The sequence below is a fragment of the Anas acuta genome, chromosome 2 (genome assembly GCF_963932015.1).
Source record: "Anas acuta chromosome 2, bAnaAcu1.1, whole genome shotgun sequence".
Lineage (NCBI taxonomy): Eukaryota > Metazoa > Chordata > Aves > Anseriformes > Anatidae > Anas > Anas acuta.
The window spans coordinates 108,486,771-108,508,455 of NC_088980.1; the positions used below are offsets into that span (position 1 = coordinate 108,486,771).

General features: G+C 43.7%; 2 protein-coding genes across 7 annotated transcripts in view; both read left to right on the forward strand.

The window, feature by feature from the left end:
* Window positions 1-8,195, forward strand: part of ANKRD12 (ankyrin repeat domain 12) — a 63,782-nt gene extending 55,587 nt beyond the window's left edge. For all 6 annotated transcript variants that reach the window (XM_068671617.1, XM_068671619.1, XM_068671621.1 and 3 more), the window contains 4 exons: window positions 1,250-1,348; window positions 3,408-3,551; window positions 6,417-6,512; window positions 6,887-8,195. In XM_068671617.1, coding sequence (XP_068527718.1) covers window positions 1,250-1,348; window positions 3,408-3,551; window positions 6,417-6,512; window positions 6,887-7,072 — 525 coding nt within the window. In that variant the 3' untranslated portion in view covers window positions 7,073-8,195. The remainder of the gene's footprint in view (window positions 1-1,249; window positions 1,349-3,407; window positions 3,552-6,416; window positions 6,513-6,886) is intronic.
* A 1,947-nt stretch (window positions 8,196-10,142) lies between these two features.
* TWSG1 (twisted gastrulation BMP signaling modulator 1) overlaps window positions 10,143-21,685 on the forward strand; it is a 16,411-nt gene continuing 4,868 nt past the window's right edge. The window contains exons 1-4 of the mRNA XM_068671624.1: window positions 10,143-10,302; window positions 11,105-11,307; window positions 15,516-15,615; window positions 19,120-19,386. Coding sequence (XP_068527725.1) covers window positions 11,179-11,307; window positions 15,516-15,615; window positions 19,120-19,386 — 496 coding nt within the window. The 5' untranslated portion in view covers window positions 10,143-10,302; window positions 11,105-11,178. The remainder of the gene's footprint in view (window positions 10,303-11,104; window positions 11,308-15,515; window positions 15,616-19,119; window positions 19,387-21,685) is intronic.

Consider the following 21,685-nt stretch of genomic DNA (forward strand, 5'->3'; position numbering starts at 1 on the left):
CCAGTACTTTCCAGTTATTTTCTACCGTGTTGCAAAATTACATGGTATGTGAATTTAAAAGAAAAACATTTGTTAGTACAATTTTAAATTGTTCAGCTGATATGGATGCTTGTCAACTCTGACATTTTTGTTTCTGGATAAATTAGCTGCATAAAATCAACATTTATTGACGGATTGTTTATTTTGCTTGTGCTGTATGCTTTTCTATTAACAAAGGCACTGAGCTTTCTGAGAGATCTTTGCAAGATATGGTATAGTTAGGAGCATCTTGTCTTATTTTACCGAAAAAATAAGGCAGCAATGTTATAGCGTGCCATAAATACAAAGTTTCCAGGCAAATCTAGACTGAAAAATACCTCATGCTGAACCCAAACATAATGAAATCCACTATAACTAAGACAGATGAGTGCCATAGGTGTGTTTTTTTATGTGTGTGTGCATGTGTTTTGTTCTTGTGTTTGTTTTTGTTTTTTTTAACACTGATGACTTGCATAATAAAATAGCACGTGCCATAAACTCAGTGTTTTGAGAGCTGGAGAGTTTTCATTAAGAGAGAAGTGAAGTGTGTGTCGTTCAGACGTTTGAAACATGGAGTTGCATCTAATTTTATACTACATAATGATGTGAAGAATACACCACAGTTAGTTAATCAATGTGTTCTTTAATTCCAAAAACCTTGGTTAACTTCCAGCTGGAAGAAGAATTGTCCTGAAATAATCTTCCAAACAATAAATCACTTTGTTACTGGAGAGTATAGAAGCAAGATTGACACTCATAATACAACGTGTAAAGTAACTAGTAACATCCATGTTTTCATGATGCATTTCTTATTTTTTGACAGTTGAGGGATCTGTATTTTATTTGTATCTGTATTTGTATCTGTATTTTTTTCAAAACGAATAATGGTACTTTAAAAAGTCTTTAAAATTGAAAGAAAGTTGTATGTTGCATATCTTCTAATGTACAAGTCTTTTAAAGAAAGGTTACATGCTTCCAATGGTAGGTTAAAAGCATTCAGTGGTTTGAAATGCCATTTCAGGCAGGTTCATTAACTTCATAGTAAAGAAACCTTAAAACCTTTTATTGCAAATGGATTGATGTCATATAATTAATGGCATGTACAAAACTCATTTTCCCTTTAAAAAAAATTACCTTGTGCTTTTTTAGTAAATGCTCAAGTTGCTCAAGGCAATGTTAAACATACATTAAATATATGTTCACTCTACTATTTATGAAACTTTTTCCATAGATTACACCACCTCCCTCACTATCGGACCCTCTTAAGGAACTGTTTAAACAACAGGAGGTTGTAAGGATGAAGCTACGCTTACAGCACAGTATCGAAAGGGTAAGAATAAAGCAGTTGTTTTTTTTATTTCCCAACCTCAGGGTTTTTCTTTTCAATAGATACACGGTTTTGCTCAATTTAACAGTGTTTTAGAACTAAACTGCCTTCTAACCAAATCTGTGAATTGGAGCAACTTGTAAATATATAAATAAGTAAAACTAGTTCAGTGTTATGTGATAGTTTGGACAACTGTTACCGGAATACTCAAGTCAGTAAGACAGCAGCTTTTTCCTCTTTACTGCTCTAAGATGTGTCTCGGATTTTTCCCTAGGGGAAGCAGGAAGAAGTAGAGTAGCCTCCAGTTGTGAAGGCTAATAATCGTTGTAGACTTCAGAACTTAGTTAAAAGAATTTAAACAACAGTAAATTCTGTATTGGTAGAAGACACGTAGTTAGAATCACAGAATGGGTTTGGGTTGGAAGGGACCTTAAAGATCACCCATTTCCAACCCCGCAGCCATGGGCAGGGACACCTCCCACCAGACCAGGTTGCCCAAAGCCCCATCCAGCCTGGCCTTGAGCACCTCCAGGGATGGGGCACCCACAGCTTCACTGGGCAGCCTGTGCCAGTGCCTCACCGCCCTCTGGGTGATGAACTTCTTGCAAATACGTAATCTAAAGCTGCCCTCTTTTAGTTTAAAGCCTTTCCCCCTTGGCCTTTCACTGCACTCCCTGACAGAGCCTCCCCAGCTCTTCTATAGGCCTGAGAGGTACTGGAAGGCCTATAGAAGGCCTCTAGGTACTTATAGACCTACGAGGTCTCCCTGGAGCCATCTCTTCTCCAGGCCGAACAACCCCAACTCCCTTAGCCTCTCTTCATAGGAGAGGTGCTCCAGTCCCCTGGAGGTGGAGCAATTCTCCTAAGTTCTGACTAAAACACCGTTTGCAATATTCTGCTTCCATAAACTGTCTAAAATTATTTTAGAACACCATGTGTAGGCTTCACTGAATTTGAACACAGAAATTGAGACAATATCCCTAGTTTAAGAATATTCTTCGTGTTGTCCAGGCAGCCTAGGCTTAGGTGTCTGGTCACACTGCTTGTGGACACAGGCAGGGCCCCTTTTTCATGCAGACTGCGTGTTAAGGGTTTCCACACAGTTTACACAAGCAGCTAGCTCATTAAAACACAATGTAGGGTTTTTTGATTATGTTAATTTTAATGTGGATTACCAAACCAGTCAAGGGAGGAGGTTCTACTTGAATTTGGTATTACAGTGTAAAGCTAGGTAAAAATTAACAAGCACAAAGAATGTAAATATGGTTCAAGTTCTGTATTCACTTCTGAAAGAAAATACTTGTGACCAAATGAAGGAAAGGTGCTGTTTTATGGGCTTATTTTTTTTTCATCCACTGTTTTATTTTGATAAAAAATTAGAGCCATTATGTTGCAGAGCAGTAAATTCCTTTATTATGTCTTAAATACGAAATAATTTATTTTGCTCAAATAAACTGCTCTTCAGATAGAATCCACTTTTATACAACTGTATGTCAAGATAGGCTGAGGCACATTCTTTCCTGAACTGAGACAAGAAACTTTGTCTAGCTATGAACTTAGGGAGTTCTGCATGTTATTTTATTAATTAAAAACAACAAAATAAAAAATCTGCAAAGGATATTGCTTGGTCTTGGTACCTGACCTGACTTTGTGTAAAATTCTTCGTACAGTTGAGATTTGCAAACCTATATCCCAGTCCTGTGCCTCAGCCTTTCATCCTTCACCTTCATCAACTACAGCTTGCTTCATCAGCACTGAGTGGAAAATACGGGCATAGCATTCACGCAGCAGTGGGGGAGGAGGGAATGTTTCCAGTTCTGAGATGCAGGGAACATTCTTTGCATCAATAAACTGGAATTTTGGAGTTGATTGGATAAACAGCTACCCCTTTCCCTGTCAGTCCACCTCTCACACCTCTCAGAATCGTAAGCCTTAAAAGAGAAATGTTTAAATGCATAGATGTGTTTATGAATCAAACTGAAATACTTAATTTATATCAAATGCATCACCATTTATATCCTTTTTATCCATGTATTTATATCCTTTCGCATTTTTCAATTAGGAAAAGCTTATTGTTTCTAATGAGCAAGAAGTTCTACGCGTTCATTATCGAGCAGCAAGAACTCTGGCTAATCAAACACTACCATTCAGTGCCTGCACTGTTCTGCTGGATGCCGAGGTGTATAATGTGCCTCTGGATGCTCAGGTAAAGAGATACATTTCAGATTTTCAAACAAAAAACCTTTCTAGTCTGACTCAAATTGAGCGTTTGGAGAGAATTCTGTTCCCATACTGAAGTTGTCATTGATTTCCTTGGGATCAAGACTTTGCATGTTGTAGGTTATTTCGATCAGGCCTCATATTGCACACCAAGTCAGGCGTGCAATAACAAGAGGGCACAGGTATGTACACTGGTTTTCTTGGTTTTCTGTTTTGTACTGTGTCTGTTTTTCTTTCACCTCCACAAATGATATGAGAGATAAAATAGGAACATGACTGCTGTTTGTTTGTTGTTCTTTTTTATGAAGTCAAATTTAAATTACAAATAGAACCTGTTTTGGAAGCTCACAAATACATCTTAAGCAAAACAAAAAAATGTCAGAAAATAAGACTGCTGCATCCCAGTTCTCTGGACTAGTGACAAAAGCAATGTGTGAGACTGGCTTGAAAGATTTGGAAATAGTCTGTGGAGACACTCGTGTAAGGTTTTCTTCTTCTCTGTAAGGCAGGCGTTAGAACTGTTCTATATGAAAAAAGAAAAAAAAAAAAAAAACAGCAGTGAAATGGAGAACACTACAAGATAAAAGTAGGGTTTTTTTCAAAATCACCTCAAGCTCTATATTACATGCTCCATGTTGTTTACACGTTCAGTGTTAGTATTTAGTTTCTGGTTAAACGATAAGGTGAGCACTATGCTTTTAATCTGCATATCTTGTGTGGGCTACCACTCAGAAGTTTACCACAGCCATGTTTCGAAGGGAATATGATTTCATGGTGTCAGTATTCTGTGAATGGTTCTACTAACAGCAGTGGAAACTGCATTCAGTACCTGTTTCGGTGACTGAGAAGCATGTAATGCAAGGAAGAAATTGGCTTTTATAGAGGTAATAAAAGTTTTGAGGTACTGAATGATGGGCGTTTTTAAATGAAACACCTACGCTTCTGACATGTGGAATTTTACTTGAGACCTGGAAACCCTTACACATTTATTACAGGTTTCAACGTTTCCTCAATCTGTGTCATTACATTTTTTCCATCTTTAAAAAACGAGCTGCGGACAAGAAGGTGATTCAGCAGAAAATACCACTTTTATGGAAGCTGTATTTTTCTCCCATTTTAAGCCTTATACCGACAAATTTTTAAGTCATCATCTTCTAAAGAGAATTTTCTCTTTTCCTAACAGTCAAAATACAGTCATTGTTAGTTCTGAACTTCAGAATCATTTTTTTGCCCCAATTCAGAGGCTATTACTATTAATGCTTAGAACTTGAGATGCGTTTGTGTTCTACATATACCTGCATTTTTTATTATTAACATTTTTCAATTGATTTTAAATGCGATTCAAATATAGGATCATTATATAAGACAAAAGGATCTTTATAGGGGGAGAAGTTTTTTTCACCATGCTGCTGCTGTTTTGACTATCCTCATACAGTAATGGTAGTAATAGTAGTAAAATGCCTCTCCTTACCTCTGTGCTAATTTTTCTTAGAAAATGAAAATACTGCACATAATGTTCACCAAAGTATTAAATATATTTTTAATTATCAGTGAAGACAATGTGTGAAGCTGCCAGCTTGAAATTGATGTGTTAATTTAAATCCTCACTGGAAGAATATAAACAGATAAGAAATCATTCCCTTGTAATTCATTCTGATGCTTTCCTGCTATCCATCTAGCAACTCTTGTTCTACGATGAAGAAACATTTCTAACTCAACTTTTATTTGAGGAAATAGTTGGGAAAGATCTGTAAGCAAAGATCTGGTTTATTTTGTAGGAACATGACTGTCTGGGAGCTGTGTCTGTGGTATTTCTTGATGTTTCAGGGCTTGCCTTTGCAGCTTCTAATCTCATGCAGACCTTGAGAACTGTTCCTTGTACTCATATGCACCAGACCAAAGATGGGGGAGGAAAAAGGCGCAAGTTTGAGGAGATCAGACTGTTAGCTGGGTGCTGCTCACCTGAACAGTGTGGGACCACAAGACCAGTGTTCCTGAGGGCTCTTTCTGTTCCAGTCAGTTTTCCCTTGAGGAACATCTGAAATCTCAGACAGCTGTTTTCTGGAGATCTCAGCGTCTGCATTTTTCCCCCTGTTCTTGCCCATTACTGCAGTCCATGTACTCTTGCAAAAGAGGTGGCTTTCTTTTCTAAAAATGTAACAGGAGCTTGTGCTGTTTAGTGATGCTTATTTAAATGTTAAATTGACATAGTCTGGCTTTAGGACTAGCTATGCAATATCTAGTTTCTTACAATGGATGAATGTGATATTCCAGATTCTTATGAAATAGTTTTTTTTTTAAAGTATTGAAAGATTTCATTGGGCAGGACAAATAAGACATTTTTTAAATCCCCTTTTGCAGATTTTTGTGGTAACTTTTTGTTTTAAATTGCTTTTGAATACTTGTGCAGCCAGTGAAGTCAGATTGCTCAAGTTTTCCTTGATTAATGTTTTGTTTTTCCCCTAGGGGACATTCATTTAATTTGTTACTGAATTTTCAAAGGAACGAGAAAAGAGATAGCAATTTTTGTGGAAGATCTGCCTTGTACTGATTAAGACTTTAAGGCATAAATCTTGAAGCCTCCTACTCTAATTTTAAAAATAGAGGAAAGCTTTAGCTGGGAGGAATCTGGGAATAACCATTTTTAGTGAGTAGCTGGCTGACAGTGAGAGTGGTGGTCAACATATTTGCTCACATGTACATACAAACCTTGATTCACTGACTTGGAGTTTATTTTTCAATCTGAAGCACTGTTTATGAAGCTCCCACAAAGTATGCTTTTATGTTTTTAAAGCATGTCTAAGATGAATTATCAAATAACTTACCCTTTGTTTTTGTTTGTTTTTGGCAGGCTGATGACAGCAAAACATCAGTGAGGGATCGATTCAACGCGAGACAGTTTATGTCGTGGTTACAGGATGTTGACGATAAGTTTGACAAATTGAAGGTATACATCTTCATCTCTCCGTATCTTTAGGGGAAAAAAGTGCCTCTAATGTCACTACAAACTACAAAGATGAGATGAATAACTACATTAAGAAACCATAGATTTGTATATATATTTGTATATATTCGCAAAATTTTAAGTTATTGTAAATATGTTAAGGGCAACATGAATGAAGGTCTAGTAATATTTAAAAAAAAATGTTGCCATATAATTTAATGGAATAATCTGTAACATCTTAAATATGTAGTGGGGCAGTTACTACCATCAAAGATGCTCCTAGATCTTTTTTCTGTTCTTAATATTTTTGTTGCAATGTGGTGTGTGGGTTTTTTTTTTTCAAATATTGAAATTTCTTCTTTCTAATTTCAAAATAGACGTGCCTTTTGATGAGGCAGCAGCATGAAGCAGCAGCTTTAAACGCAGTACAAAGACTGGAGTGGCAGCTTAAACTGCAAGAACTTGATCCTGCTACTTACAAATCTATCAGCATTTATGAAATTCAAGAGTTTTATGTTCCTCTTGTTGATGTTAATGACGACTTTGAATTGACACCAATATGACAACTTGTATCTTCTGGCCCTTCCCATGGAAAACTAGAGACTGAGGTGCAGTGATACACAAGGTTTTGTTTGTTTGTTTAAGACGGGGCACTTAATTCTGTGGAATACTGCCTTTCTTAATAATTCAGGTATTCCTTCAGAAAAATGTTGTGTGGGGTCTTGTTCGCAATACAGAAGATGGATGCTAACTTTGAAGTCAGTTTCCCAGTAAATACCATTATCTGTATTTTAAAAATGCTTACAGCTTTAGAGCTTATTGCTGAAAAAGATGACGAAACATGGTGAGTTAACAGCGCTGGAAGCTGTTAATAACAAAAACAGCCACCAAAAAAAAAAAAAAAGATACCTAAAATCTGCTATAAAGCTTTGTATAATGAAATTTCAGTAACAGTTGAACTCCCACAGAAAAATGATGAAAAAGCCTGTGGAAGACAATATATGACTTGGAGGAAAATAGTCTATTAATCTTATTATATTTTGTAAATTACTGTACAGTTTTCTTTTTTGGGAAAAAAAAAAAAAGATGTAATATTGTCTTCATTTTTAAATAATTTATTTTATACATATTGTGTAAATGTAAATAGTCTTGTAATTAATGTTCAAACCTGTATAATATAGATATTTTAACTGTAAAACTGTTTTTGTCTAATGTTTTATTGGACCAAAGTTGTTGTTTTTATTAAGTGTAGTGTGTTCCTGGTTGGCAGTTCTTTTTAATATGGCATGTGTTTGAGTTGAGCTGATTGTTTCATCACCATAACTGTAAAAGAATTGAAACTGAACTGTATTGCATGCTTCACAGAACCCGTAACTCCTTTACTTCAGTAACTGATACCTAAACAACTGTAGCATTTACAAAAAACATATTTCATATTAGTCTGCTGTTGTAATGCCATACCTATGACTTACTATGCTGAAAATATTTTTGTGTAAAACAAAAACAACAAAAACACGACAAAAAAAAATTCTCTTATATGGTGGTCTCGTAATAGAGCCTATTTTTTCCAACAAAATGCCTTTGAATGAAAATTCTTAAATTGTATATTGTCTATTTTAATAATCTATGGAAGGATATGTAAATATCTGTAAATACAATGTTTAATAAATTTTATTGGTCATGTTACTAGTTGGAATTTCTTCTTAATTTGTAACATTTGATTATTATGAAATGTCATCATTCCTGTTATAGGATGTATATAGGGAGGCTTAACCAAAACCAAAATTTTATGCTTTTTTTTTTTTAATCCTTAGAACTGTGAGTAGTTAGTTAATTATTTACTATGAGAAGGTTATAGATATTCATGAAAAAGATTTGTTACAGTCTAGTCCATAAATTATTCAAGAATGCTTGGGATCTGGTGTCTGTGAAATTCATTTTGAAAGAAATGGGGCTTTTGCAAGAGAGGCGGTTACCTGGAAAAGAGATTACAGTACTTGGTTTGAACTGATTTTTAAATACCAGGTGAAAGAACACTCACTCCTTACATGTGTGAATGCCCAGGTACCTTTGTGGTGATGGAGAGCAAACTGAGCGTTGAATGAGAGACTACACAGACAGCAGACTCCTTCCTGTATGCACATCGGTGCCAGTTCAAGTCAAGAATAAAGTGACAGTAACTCAAGCACAGTAAAACTGGATTAAGCATACATTCATATGTAATTCCTGCCCTATGCTTCTTTTTTTTTTTTCCAGCTTTTAATTTGCAAGGTATTGGAGGAAGGAGTTGTTTGTGCTTTTATATGGGACTGCCTACCTGATGTCACAGAGAATTGAAAGCAGAGTAAGGAAAATGCAAACACAGTGTTATTCTGAAAGTCAAATTTTCACAGCTGCTTTCAGATTAGTTTTTTTAAATGACACAGAAATCTGGGTTGTCACCTGCTGAAAAAGACAGGAAAAATGGATAAAACTGCAACTAGTAAATGGGCGAGAGTTTATTTCCATCAGATTATTCATGGAGTAATAAAAAGTAAATTTACAAATCTGGAAGTGGGAAAACCTAATAAAGGTTTCTTGGAGTATGGGATGTGAATGCCTCATGAAGAACAGAGCAGCTGCATTGAGTTGTGGGAGTGTGTTAGGCAAGGAGTGACAAAAAGTTTGGAGGAGGGTTTGGAGGAGGTGATGGGGTGGATGTGGAGTTGGGATGGGGGAATCGAGCGGAGCCACAGCTTGCACAGGCAGCGAGCGGGTCCATCAGGGCTGAGCAGGGGCAAGGCTTCAAGCTGTTCACAGTGCTCTAGGAGTTTCAGCACATTCTTGGATGAATTAAAATTATTTTGACAGTACAACTTATATGGAGATCCGCAGATGGATGTTTCTCAGGCATAGCCTTAACACGGGGAGATGCCTTGCTGGTATCGGTGTCACACAACAGGTTATGTTTTGATACCAATCAGTAAACGTCGCCTTGCCCACGGGGTAGCCTCAAGCGTCGCAGTCCCAGGGACAACGCTCCCTGTGTGAATCCGGATTGTGTTCCAGCCCCGTTTGTGCACGTTTACACCGTGTGAGGACCCAGCGTGTGCCTCCAGCATTTCCACCGTGCCATGCGAGTCGGGAGGGCTGAGGCGAAGCACGGCATCACCTCGCTGGGGACAAGGCCGTGATCCCCTCCAAAGAGCCAGGCTGCCTCCTGGAAGCCTTGAGGGGGGTTGTTGGGTTTCTCCTGGTGTTTTTTTTGGTCCCTGGCTTCCAGGGACCGAGCTTGTTTTTTGGGACTGGGCACCTGGGGGGGTGAAGCAGCGCCACGTGGCCGTTTTGGGGATCAGATCCCCTTGTCTCCAGCTTTATTTCCGAGCAGCAGCCAGCGGGCGGTGCACAACTTCACAGCTTTCTTCCCCCCCCCCCCCCCCACCCCGAGGGCTGCCCGCAGATGCCACCTCACGGCCCCGCGGAGCCTTCATCCCCCTACCCCTCTCCTCCTCCTCCTCCACCTGCTCCCCGCGCCGCCCCTAGCGGCTGCCGCCAGCCCGGCTCCCGACCCCTTTGTTCCTCCGAGCACCCCCCAAAAAACCCCTCCCCGGCTCCTTTTCGGCTCCCCTCAGCCCCAAACCCGCCCCGGTTGCGCTCGGAGGGCGGGTCCCGGCGGCTCCCCGAGGCGGGGCCGCCCGCGGCCGAGCGAGGGCCGGGCCGGGCCGGGCCGGGCCCATCCGCGCCGTCCCTGCCGGAGCCCCGGAGCCGCCGCTGGAGCGCGGGGGCTGCCCCCGGCCCGCGGCGCCGCCGAGCGGTGAGGGGAGCCCCGGGAAAAGGCGGTGAGGGGCCGGGGGGGGGGCTCGGGGAGAAGCCGGGGGAGCCGAGCGGGGCCTTGGTGCCCGGGCAGCCGGAGGGAGGCGGCCCGGCCCGGGGTTTTTTCTCCCCCCCCTCAGTGAGAACAATGCGGCCTCGCCGAGAGCCCGGCGCGTCCCGGTCCCGGCTCTTTTTTTTTGTGTGTGTGTGTGTGTGTGTATTTTTTGTATTTTTGTGTTTTTGTTTGTTTGGTTTTTTTTGTCCTTTTTCTTCGGGTTCGCTTCGCCGCTGCTCTGCTCCGGCCACCTGCAGCGCCCCGGGGAGCGCCGCGCCGCGCTGCGAAGCCTCCGGGAGCCGCACCGGGATCGGGCTTGGGGGCTTTTGTTTTTTTTTTTTAGCCCCGTTTAACTCTTATTTACTTATTTATTTATTATTTAGTTTATTTTTCAGCCCGAAAATAAAACTGAACAGCTTCCTGCGTGCCCCCGGCAGCGGCAGCTGAATTGGGGGTGACGCCGGTTTGGCTCCGCTGTGGTCACCCGGGGCTATCTGCCAGCCCCATGGGTGTCCCCGCTGGGATTTCCCCTTTTTTTTATTTTTATTTTTATTTTATTTTTTTTCCTTGTTGCTGCTTATGGGGTGCAGGGCGAGCTCGGGGCCGCTCACCTCAGCCTCACCGCGGCGTTAGCCCAAAGGAGCCGCAGCAGAAAGCTCCGGATAAAGAAGTTTGATCCTGGGGGGAGGAGGGCTCCGACCTCCCTTACGCTGCCAAAAATGCCGTATTTAATCTCTTTTCTTTCCAGGAACGGCGAGGGGGAGAGGAATTGAGATTTAACCATCGGCTCCAGCAGCCCCTCGAGGTTGCCCTCTCGGCACCATGAGGCCCCGGCACGTGGCGGCGCCCACGGCCACGGCGCTGCTGCTGCTGCTCCTGCTGTGGGCCCAGCCGGCCGCCGGCTGCAACAAGGCCCTGTGTGCCAGCGATGTCAGCAAATGCCTCATCCAGGTAGGGGTGGTAGGTTTTCGGTGCCTTGCCTCTTCGTTAGCGATGCTTGATTAGCAGGCAGGGCTACCTAAGAATGGACCCGTGAGGTGAACGAGGGGGCAGTGGGTGTCAAACACGAGTCCAGCCTTCATATGGTCAGCTCCAGCTTCTTTAAACCATTTCTTAGTACCCCTTGGTAGACTGGGAAAGGAAAAGCAGAGAGCACAGATACCATATGCTAGTAAGTCATACAGTAAATGTACAATTACCGTCTGAAAAACGATGCGGAGGTGGCATGAAGCATCTCCATGGGCACTTCATTCTGTATAAATCTTATTTATCTGGTTTGTGCATAAAAATAGTTGCCAGATTCACAAGCGCACCCAGCAGAATGAAGACTGGCTGTCGGCTGAGCCACCTTCTTTGTGGCTTCTACACCGCCATCACTTTAAATTAAAAATAAATAAGGATAGTAAAGAAAAAATGCTGCTTCTCCTAGCTCAGCCATTGTCTATAGAGTTGTTAAATGTGTGGGCGAGAGAGGAACTTTTGACTTTCTCCTTCTTGAAGACAGTGCTGGTGTTTTTGTAGATGCGCCAGCCATCCTTCCCTTGCGTTTTTTCGTGCCACCTCCAGGCATGAAGCCTGCCCAAGTAAGGGGGTTCGCTCGACCGTTGCATCGCGCGGTTCCCTGTCCTATTTTCACAACCCTCCCAGCTTGGCACGAGCCACGGCTTGCAGCTGAGAGGGGAGCAAGCAGGACGTGGCGTTTGCCAGCTGCAGGCAGGACGCGGGGCTGTGCCTGGCTGAGTGGAGCGGGGAGGCAGAAGAAAAAGCGCCCTGAAAAGCACACAGTTAACGTAAATATTTCTTGCCAGCGTTGCTAGAAGTCAGCACAGTCCTCACGGCCACTCCTTGCGAGCTGCTCTGCGTAAGGGTGGTCCCTACATAAATATTTATTTTGTTAGGTCCAGGATGGAGCATGAGATCAACAGCTCGCACGCATTCGGCTTGTGGCTTGCGTCTGGAGGGCCCTGGCTTCGCTGGTGCTTTCGTGTTGTGCTTTTTTGTTTTCTGTAAGCAAAGATCTGCAAGAAAATAGCTGGAGGCGCCTCTCCGCATCAGCTTAGCCTACGCGGAAACTTTGCAGCTCCCTGCAGTTGGTGGAGGAGCTGCGGGTGGGACCTAGGAGCGTAGGCAGGGAGGGACCACAAAGTTGGTTCCCTCTAAGGCTTTGGATGCAGCTCCTTCCTGGGCCCCAGCGACTTGGGGTTGGGGTTGGGGTTGGGGTTAGGATTAGGATTAGAGTGGCTGTTGCATCGTTTCCCAGGTAGGCAGCTGACCCTGAGCCTTGCCCCACGCCTGCATTCCAGGATCTTGCAGATCCCTCCGGTTAATGAAGTGGAGCATGAGGCTCTGCCCCTCGTTCCCCTTAAAATCTCCCTTCCTCTGGGTCTTCACCTCCTGGGAATCTCAGGCCCAAACTCCTCAACGTTTCCAAGACTTTTTTTTTTTCTTTTTTCGCCCCGTGGTATGAAATAAACACCCCCTTTCCGCTTTGGGGCTGACGTATCCAAAACTTGCTGTCGGCCTGCGTTCTGTAGCCGTAGTACGTAACACAGTTGGGTTAACAGCATTATTCCGGCTGGTTTGCTTCCAGGAGATTTGCTGTTATTAACTGTTCTAGGAAAAAAAAAAAAAAGAAGAAAAAACACATTAGCTCTTTTTCTTTCGCTCCCCCCTCCAGTTTGCAAAGAGGCTGCCAATGCCTTCAGGTCCTGTTTCTCACCGCGCCGAGAAAATAGCCTGTGTCGCTTCAAGAAAGCTTTGAAAAAATGCAGATGTTAAAAAAAAAAAAGAAAAAAGAAATTCTTTTATTTGCTCTGCGGAACAGAAATATCTCCATTGTACAAACATGTCTGCTTCCTAGGCAGTGCCGTATTTTTAGGCTGGGAGGCTTATTTCTTGCCCAGCAAAATAGGTTCTCTGGTGCACCTTGGGCTGTTGGGGCTGGGCGGCTGCCAGCCCCGCTCATGAGTAATGCTTTCTTCCACTGACGCCTCGCCACCCCCGGCTATCGACAGGGAGCGTTCCTCCTCGGCTCCGCTTCGCCCCCGGCCCGTGGAAGCGTTCTTTGCCAGAGATGTGTCCTGTGCGGGTGTCCGGGGGGTGAGTCAGTCGGACGAGCCCAGGAGGGGTGCAAGGAAATCATCTCCGTGCGAGGAAGGCGCGTATGGAAAAACACACGGAGACCGCCCGCGGAAGACCAGCTTGGCTGCCACTTCTTCCATCTTCCTCCTCCAAACTAGCACAAAGAAGCAAACCAAAGTTAAATTTTTAAAAATCACAATGTTCGTGAGCCCTCCCTGTAAAAATAACATCGGTGAGATAGGTGGTCCGGACACATGGACACCAAGAAGATTTTTTCCTATTGCAAGTACAGGATTTAAGGTTACGCTTGGTTCTGTAACAATACTCTTCTCTTAGGCTCTCACGGTGCTAGTCTTTAGAGCTGAAACAGCTTGAATTCGGTGATTTCTCTGGCTTTGATTCATAATGTTGCATTTAATGGTTTATGGAGCATTACCTCCTCCCACACACTGGCTCGCTGGTGTTGCAACGTCTTTAATGAGTGTGAGGTTGTTTGCCTGGTTGTATTGTTGAAGAACAAATACATAGTTTTATTTCAACATTAATACATATTAATATTCCTTTCTGGCCCATCTAACTGTACTTTACTCGGGGCTGGTTTTAAAAGTTGCTCTATGCAGGCTTTTTTATTCCGGAGGCTGACACAATCTGTTTGTTGAGCTGTAAGATAAATATTTTAGAAATGCGTCATTCATTCACATAAGTCATCTTTCGGAGGCTGTGGCGTCTCCTCTTGTGGAAAACTTTGGATATCTCCTTAATGAGCCTGTTTTCCGTCCTTCGCTTGGAAACAGCGGAGTAATAGGTGACATGAATAAACTTGGAGAGTGAAGAAGTCAGAAGCCTTGGTACTTTTCCACTCTGTAAATAAAATAAGGCTTAAGGCTGCGCATCGTAGGAACGCATGTGGACAGAGAGCTCACGCTCGATCCCCCAAAAGTGCAAACACTTCCGATAAAACCACCCAGGCAATAGCTTCTCAGCATCGTGCAGAACACAGTAGTTTGGGCATTTGGTCTTTTTGCTGTCTTTAAGAAGATTTGTAATTCTTAAGCTGCGATGAAGCTAAGAGAATGATACCGGAATGAGGGATTTTTGTTTAACAAGTGAGGTTTTGCCCAGGGCGTAATCCAAGCCCGTGGATTGTCATCCGCTAGCCGCGGTCTTTTGGCCAAACTGGAACTGCTGCTACGTGCTTGTGAGCCAGAGGAAGCACACCGCCTGGTTTTTAGATTTCCTCTGGACGTGGAGGATGTTTCCACGCTTCCAGTGCACGCCTTCAGCGGGGCTGCTAAACCTCTGCCTTCAGGTTTGGGTAATACGAAAACGGGGGTTGTCTTCTTGCTTCCAGGCCTTTGTGATTACAGAAAAATACACGTGCACACTGCTCTACTTTCTGGAGACCGCTGAAGGCTTTGAAGTGCCCAGGGTGTCATTTTGCAGGAGGAGGGAGAAGGTTGTTTCCTTCAGAGCAAAAAGTAAACTGGCTGGACCTGGGATAAAAAATTGACATACAGTAACTGGCACTGCAGATGGAGAGCAAGGCGTAGCAAGCACCCAGGGATGCACAAAATGGTTTTGTCCAGCTGACTTAACCGAGTAAGTTCCTCTTAGCATCCAGGGATAGGTGTGATGGCAGGCTTGCACGTCCTCTGAGTATGTGCACTGCTTATGGTAACTTCCTTTTTTAGCTAAATTATAACTCCTGCTCGCTATTTATATATAAAGAAACATCCTTCTTTGAATTTCCCTCTGGAAGAGGGAAAAGCGTTCAAAGAACTTGTAGATTTAGGCACACAGAAGCAAACAGCTTCCCGTGAATAGGATTTTTTTCTCTTTTAAATGCTTGTTAGCTGACTTCAGGTCTCTGTTTAGAATTTAATCTTTTTAAAAAAAAACACTCACAAAAGATCCTTTTGTAAACTCGGATTGCTGCTTTGGCTACAAGTGCTTTACCATTTACTCACTCTGTGAGTGTCCTGAGCTCTTTTAGTTTGAGCTGGAGGAGGAATTGTTGTGCCCTGCTGGCGTTTCACGTCTGGGTTTGCTGCGGTGTAACACGCTGATGTGTTTTTCAGGAGCTGTGTCAGTGCCGCCCAGGGGAAGGGAACTGTTCCTGCTGCAAGGAGTGCATGCTCTGCCTCGGCACGCTTTGGGACGAGTGCTGTGACTGCGTTGGTAAGTTCGCATTTGTTTTGCCTCTAAAACACAGACTTTTTGTCAATTTGTCATCACTGCAAGCACGCAGCACCTGCTTCGTGGGGTTGGACACTGTAGGGAGGTTTCTGACTGTGAGGTGGACCAACAGGTACCATGTAGGGACAATTTTAGCTTTGAGTTCCCCTGTGAATCTTCGGGATTAGTCGTAAATATGCATGGCCCAACTCTTTTATCGCTCTTCTGTTTGCCAAAAGAGCTTTTTCTAGAAGGTGAGAGAGAGGCATCGCGCTGTAGTAGGTGACAGCCCTGACAAGAACAGCATTGTTACTAGCAGATTGTGTTCAGAGCCCCAAGGTTTCCACAAGTGAAAGCTGCCCCTGCTGAAGGAGGGCATGTTCTTGTTCTGCCTTGGGTTTTCAATGTGCTGAGAGCTTCATCCTTCTGTGGTTGCTGGAAGTCTCCTGCTGTTCACAATCCCTCTGGCTCCCACGAGGGGGGATGCATGCTGACTGTTGTACCTGAGCTCAGCTTCTCTGCCTGCTGGTTCTTCTCAGAGTCCACGAGGATGATGAGCTTCAAAGTGCTCTTTTTCACTGTTCTCTGCTTCTCCCATTCCATCACGATGTGAATATGACAAAATTGCTTCTTGCTTGGTTCTCACTTGCTTACTCTTGCTTTCCATCCTGCAGGAAGCAGCAGTGTGGCGTGCTCCCATCCTTAACCTCATTCTCCCCAGTGGCACAAAGTATTTTCAGCCCCTGCACCTGTGCTGGCTGTAAATTTAGGAGGAGGTCTTGAGTTTGGTTTTTCTATTTGAGCTGAAATCTTTTAATGGGCTCACTACAAAGTGATACATATATTTTTTTTCCCCATCCCTTTTGCCCTTCCAACGTCTTCTTGCTTTTTGTAATGAAATACCAAAGAGCACTGTGGTCATGTTCAGTCGTGAGGGTGGGGAGGAGAGGAGGTGGCTTCCCTCCTCCAGAACAATGCATCATCTGCTGTAGGAAGCAAGGCTCAGCATGCAGATGTACTGCAGGAGGGGAAAGAACCTAGCTATTGGGATTGTGAAGAAAAAAAAAAAGTCTACACATGGGGATTTTTGTTTCCAAATCCACAGGTTACTCCCTGTTCCGCTGCTGTTTCCTGTAGTGTTATCCAGGAGAGAAGCTAGCAAGGCTTTAGTTTCCGTTTCCCATCACTGGGTAGCCAAAAACATCTCCTGATGGTTCTGCTGGTGCCTCCGAACTCGTTGGCTGCGTGGCGTGGTCCTGCTCAGCAGGAATTATGCTTCTCTTTAACATAGGGTGGGGGTGAGAGGTTTCCCTGGCATTCTTGCTTCCCTTGTTTCTGCAGTCCATTTCTGCATCTTTGCATCCGTGCCCAAGCAAGATGGATTGGGAGTGCTTGGGAACGCAGGGTACAGCTCTGTGGCTGGCTGAAATCCCTGGGGGGGCTGCCATGCTGGCCGGGAACGTGGATTTTCAGTAACAATCTGTACTGAGAGTTGGGTAAGAGGAAGGCAGGAAAGAAAGGAAAGTACATAAATTGGCACAAATATTTTATTTTATTTTTTTTATGGTTGAACACATCTGCATTTCCTTCCATGACAAGAGACCTAGCTCTAGCATAGTGTCTCAGTTATGTTTTAAAATCTAGTTACTGTATTTTGTCATAAATCATTGCCTTCCAAAGCAGTGATGTGGACATGTTTGTTCCTTACCAGTTGCTCGTAAGTTAAGCTCTTTATTTTCATTTTAACCAAAGCTACTGTACTGTAATTACACGTTAAAATACCATAACAAATGGTAAGAGGAAGGATCTTTGTGGAATGAGCAATTACCAGTGGCATGAGCAGTGGTTTCTTGGTTCATTATAAGATTGTATCTTCTTATTGGATTGATACACACACAAACTGCAATCATTTGATAAACATTCTTTCTGCTTTTATGCTTTTTTTCCTCCCCACGTGTCTTTCTTATCAGTGAAAGCCACCTTCAAGTCTCACTTGACAGAGATGGCTTCTGGAAAAGCTTGTTGGTTTCCCTTTCACAGCAATGTCTCTTGACGTGTCTGTGCCACGTTGATTCCTTCCTCATTAAATTTTGGGTGGGCTTTCCTTATTACAAGTTTATTGTGAATATTCCAAGGGTTCCCTAAAAGGTGATAATGCAGTGGTGTAAATGCTTAGTTCAAGCACGGAGTCCAAGAACATCTGTGAATAACAAGTTGTTTTATGAGGGGTAGCAAAATAAAGCGTTCGCAGTGGGAAGCTGGCTTAAGTGGAATTGTTTTTTAGTGTGACCTGATGTTCTTTGGAAGAGGCTTTTCCTTTTTTGCCAGTACTTGGCTCACCTTTCTACAGAAGTTGCCTGTCAGGTGCTTTTCCTGTTGCTAGATGTTGCTGGTAATGCTGACAGCACGCCTGAGTCCTGTCAGACCTCACACTGAAATTGTTACAGGCAAACTTTGCTCGTTGTCCATTAGGGAAATATGCCGACTGAAATTGAAAAGATTGTGGTTTTGTGTAAGGTTCTGGTTAAACATGAGTTCTGAAGCTGGACTCCTGATGGGTCTGCGGGGCAAGAGATGCTTTTCTGAGCGTGTGGGGCAGGTAGACTTCAAACATGTACATCCCACATGGCTTTGAAAGAAGAGTAGTGAAGGACTGGTTTGCTCTGCAGCTGTAGCTGGCTAAAACGGTATCTGTGAAACTACCCAAAATGATATCCAGATGTACGTGAGGAAAATAGATTTCTCTGTCTCTTGCCAGGTGACTTCTGATAGTATTTTATGGCTTCTGGGTTTAAATACCTCTGCAGATACAACTTTTATTTTCAGTTTTGGAGGTTTCAGTGTTTTGATGAGATGAAGATACCCTGCAGTTTCCTTGCTGGTAGTAAACAGTTGTGCTTAAATGGTTAATGAAAAACTGCCCCCTGCACATTGCACATCACAAAACCTGTCTGTAGGAACTGTCAAAGAGGATTGCAGAGGTGGACAGTAGGCTTCAAAAAAGATTCCCCAGGAGATGGAGAAAAATGTGGAAGAGGTAGGCTGGAAATGAACGTTTTTGCCTGTAGCAATCCCTCCAACTAAGTAGAAAAGCCAGGAACACCTCAGCCGTGGCTAAGCAGGTGAAGTAATTCAGACTCCTGCTCTCTCCTGATACTGATCTTTGCACCCCTGGCACAGGTGACTAGTAAGATCTAGTACGCTGCTGAAGCAAAGGAGATCGAATACTTGAATTGTGATCAAAAGCTTCGTGTACCTCCGGCCTTGTCGAGATGCTATCTGGGTTCAGTCGGGAGCTTGCAGTCCAGATTCGTGCCGCTATCGATTACGCCGCGCTTTGTCTCCTTTCCCAGGGGGAACAAACCTTCCGCTGAACTCCTCGTGGTCTGATGTGTAATGCTAGAGCACAGAAAGAAAAGTGAAAAAGAGTTTTTTTTTCTTTTCTCTTGGATCTCACAGGTCGCAGGCGTGTTTTTTTGTGTAACGTGCTCTCTCGTTCCTCTGCAGGCATGTGCAACCCTCGCAATTACAGCGACACGCCGCCAACGTCCAAGAGCACTGTAGAGGAGCTGCACGAACCCATCCCTTCGCTGTTCCGGGCGCTCACGGAAGGGGATACCCAGCTGAACTGGAATATTGTTTCCTTCCCCGTTGCAGAAGAACTGTCGCACCACGAGAACCTCGTTTCCTTTTTAGAAACAGTCAACCAGCCGCAGCATCAGAACGTCTCTGTGCCGAGCAACAACGTCCACGCACCTTACTCTAGCGACAAAGGTAAATGAGCAGAGGGTGAGAAATTCCCAGCGCTTCCTCTGGTCTCTTCCAGGAGCTTTCTCAGGGCATCTTCTGTGCTGCTCTGTGCTAGCTGCTTCTTTTCCCATATAACATACCTGAAAAGTTGAGGCTAATTCTGAGTGTGACATAAGAAGGAGTGAAGCAAAAGCGTTGAGGAACCTGGAGGATGGTGTTAAAGTGACCGAGGGTCTTAGGAGACGCTGAATGCTGCAAGTTTGTCATCCCTATAGCTCCTCCTGTGGCATGAGGCAGTTTGTTCAGATAATTTCATGGGCACCAGCAGGTTATGTCCTTTGAAGCAGACACCTGGAGCTTAGGAGACAGGACAGGCCAAAACTGAACCCACCTCACTGTGTCAGTGCAGTGCTAGGTGACTGAAATGCACAGCTTCAGAGGCGTGAGGGAGCAACGTGCCACAAACCACGGCACCTGGGCTGGATGTTTACTCCTGAGGTCTGAGCTGGCATGACTTGAACTCCCTCCGGTTTGTGGAAAATCCAGCATTTATAGTAAACCTGAGTAAGATTAGCAAGGTGAGGAGGGATTTGACAGAGAATTTTAAAAATAAGTACTTTGGGGGTAGCAGGTTTTTAACTTATATAAGGACTTCCTGCCCTTATTTATATATATGTCTATGTAATTATATTTATTTTATACATACATATAAAATATATTTCCACCTTCAGTTTGGAGGACACACTCTAGAGTATTGTGTGCTGGGTGAGAGAGTAAAAGATGAGAAGTTTGAGGCATGACAGCAGTGGGATAAGAAAACTTCTCAGTGCCTCTCGGTTTCTATACTAAACCTGAAATACTCTTTTGCGCAAATCATTACATCAGACTTAAAGGACTCTCATAAACAGCTCTCAGTAAGATTGCTGCTTAACAGGGGAAAAGAGCATCTGATTTGTTTTATTGTAGTGTAATTAATGCTTTGCTTCCTTCCCAACACACACTTTTAAGCACTAATAACCCCACGTGTCGCTGTTGTGATGGCGCTTTTATCTTATCAAGGCAAGATACTGATGGACGCGCTGCTTTTCCATGCCATCGTGAACCTTTGACCTAGTTATGTCTCTGAGCAGGCCTGCTATTGATTAAACGGAACCGTAATGGCAACTTTTCTAACTTCCTTTGGTTAAGGCATGGTAGAAAAAGAAATTAATTCCAGAACCGGGAAGCCAGATGGTCAGCAAACATCTCATTTGCGAGCCTTTGACGTTATTAAAACGCTTGGTCACCATTCTGAGAGCGATGCAGAAAGCCACGTTAAATGGCAAGCCACAAAAAGCCATGTGTGCAAACACGACAGCATTTCAGGAGGTAAATTATACTTGGAAAAAAAAACTGTGCTTGGAACAACCTTGAATGTAGCCCGCTGTACTTAGGTAGAGCAGCCGGATGGCCGTTCCCCGACAGTCCTTTCCTCCCGCACCAGCAGGACGGGCTAATGATAGCTTTGGATTAAACTTGGAATTGGGATTGCATCTCGAGGGTGTGGAGGAGTTCTGAGTTTAACAACACAGAAAATACGTAACTGCAATTTTTTTTCGCCGTCAAAAGTCTCCTTCGTCTCATTTGCTAAGGACCTGGTAGAGATGAGGCTGGGAGAGCTTCCACTGGAAGGATGGCGTTCCAAAACCAACAGTTATATTTGGAAATAGCTTCCAAATACCTCGGGTTTTGGGGCTTCAGGAGACACTTAGAAGAGAAATAAATGTCAGAGCCATTTCTGTAACCTCTGGCTCTGCCTCCTCCATCTTCGGGATCAGTGAAGAATAGGAAAAGGTAGAAAAATGGCTTTCAATTTCTTATACTTTTAAATACACCACCCTGTTGTGGAGTTGTGCTAAGGTTTGCTTCTAAAAACTCTGAGTTGAGGTGTGGAACAAGAGGTGGAAAGAAAAATTAGCTGCCGGCCTCGGGCAGTTGATGTTTGGTATGGTGGAAGCAAGGACACGTGGCCAGCTGCCTCTGGTGTGCTGAACGTTACGCCGCCCGTGCGGTGCCACTGCTCCTAAAACGTTTTGACTGTGTTTATGGGGGAAGCAGGGACTGAGAGGTGGAGGGGTAGGAGGTGAAGTGCCCGAGAGCCTGGTTAGAAGGAGGGAGGGAGCCCAGGAAGCTGCAGGAGCCTGGCGGCTGCTTCCCATGCAGAGCTGGGTCCCATAATCGCGTCGCTGTGGTTTAACAAGCCAGCACGTGGGAGAAGAAGCACTGTGGGAGAGGATGGGGCTGTGTGCACGCGGGGCCGCCTGCTCAGTCGCAGGAAACACAA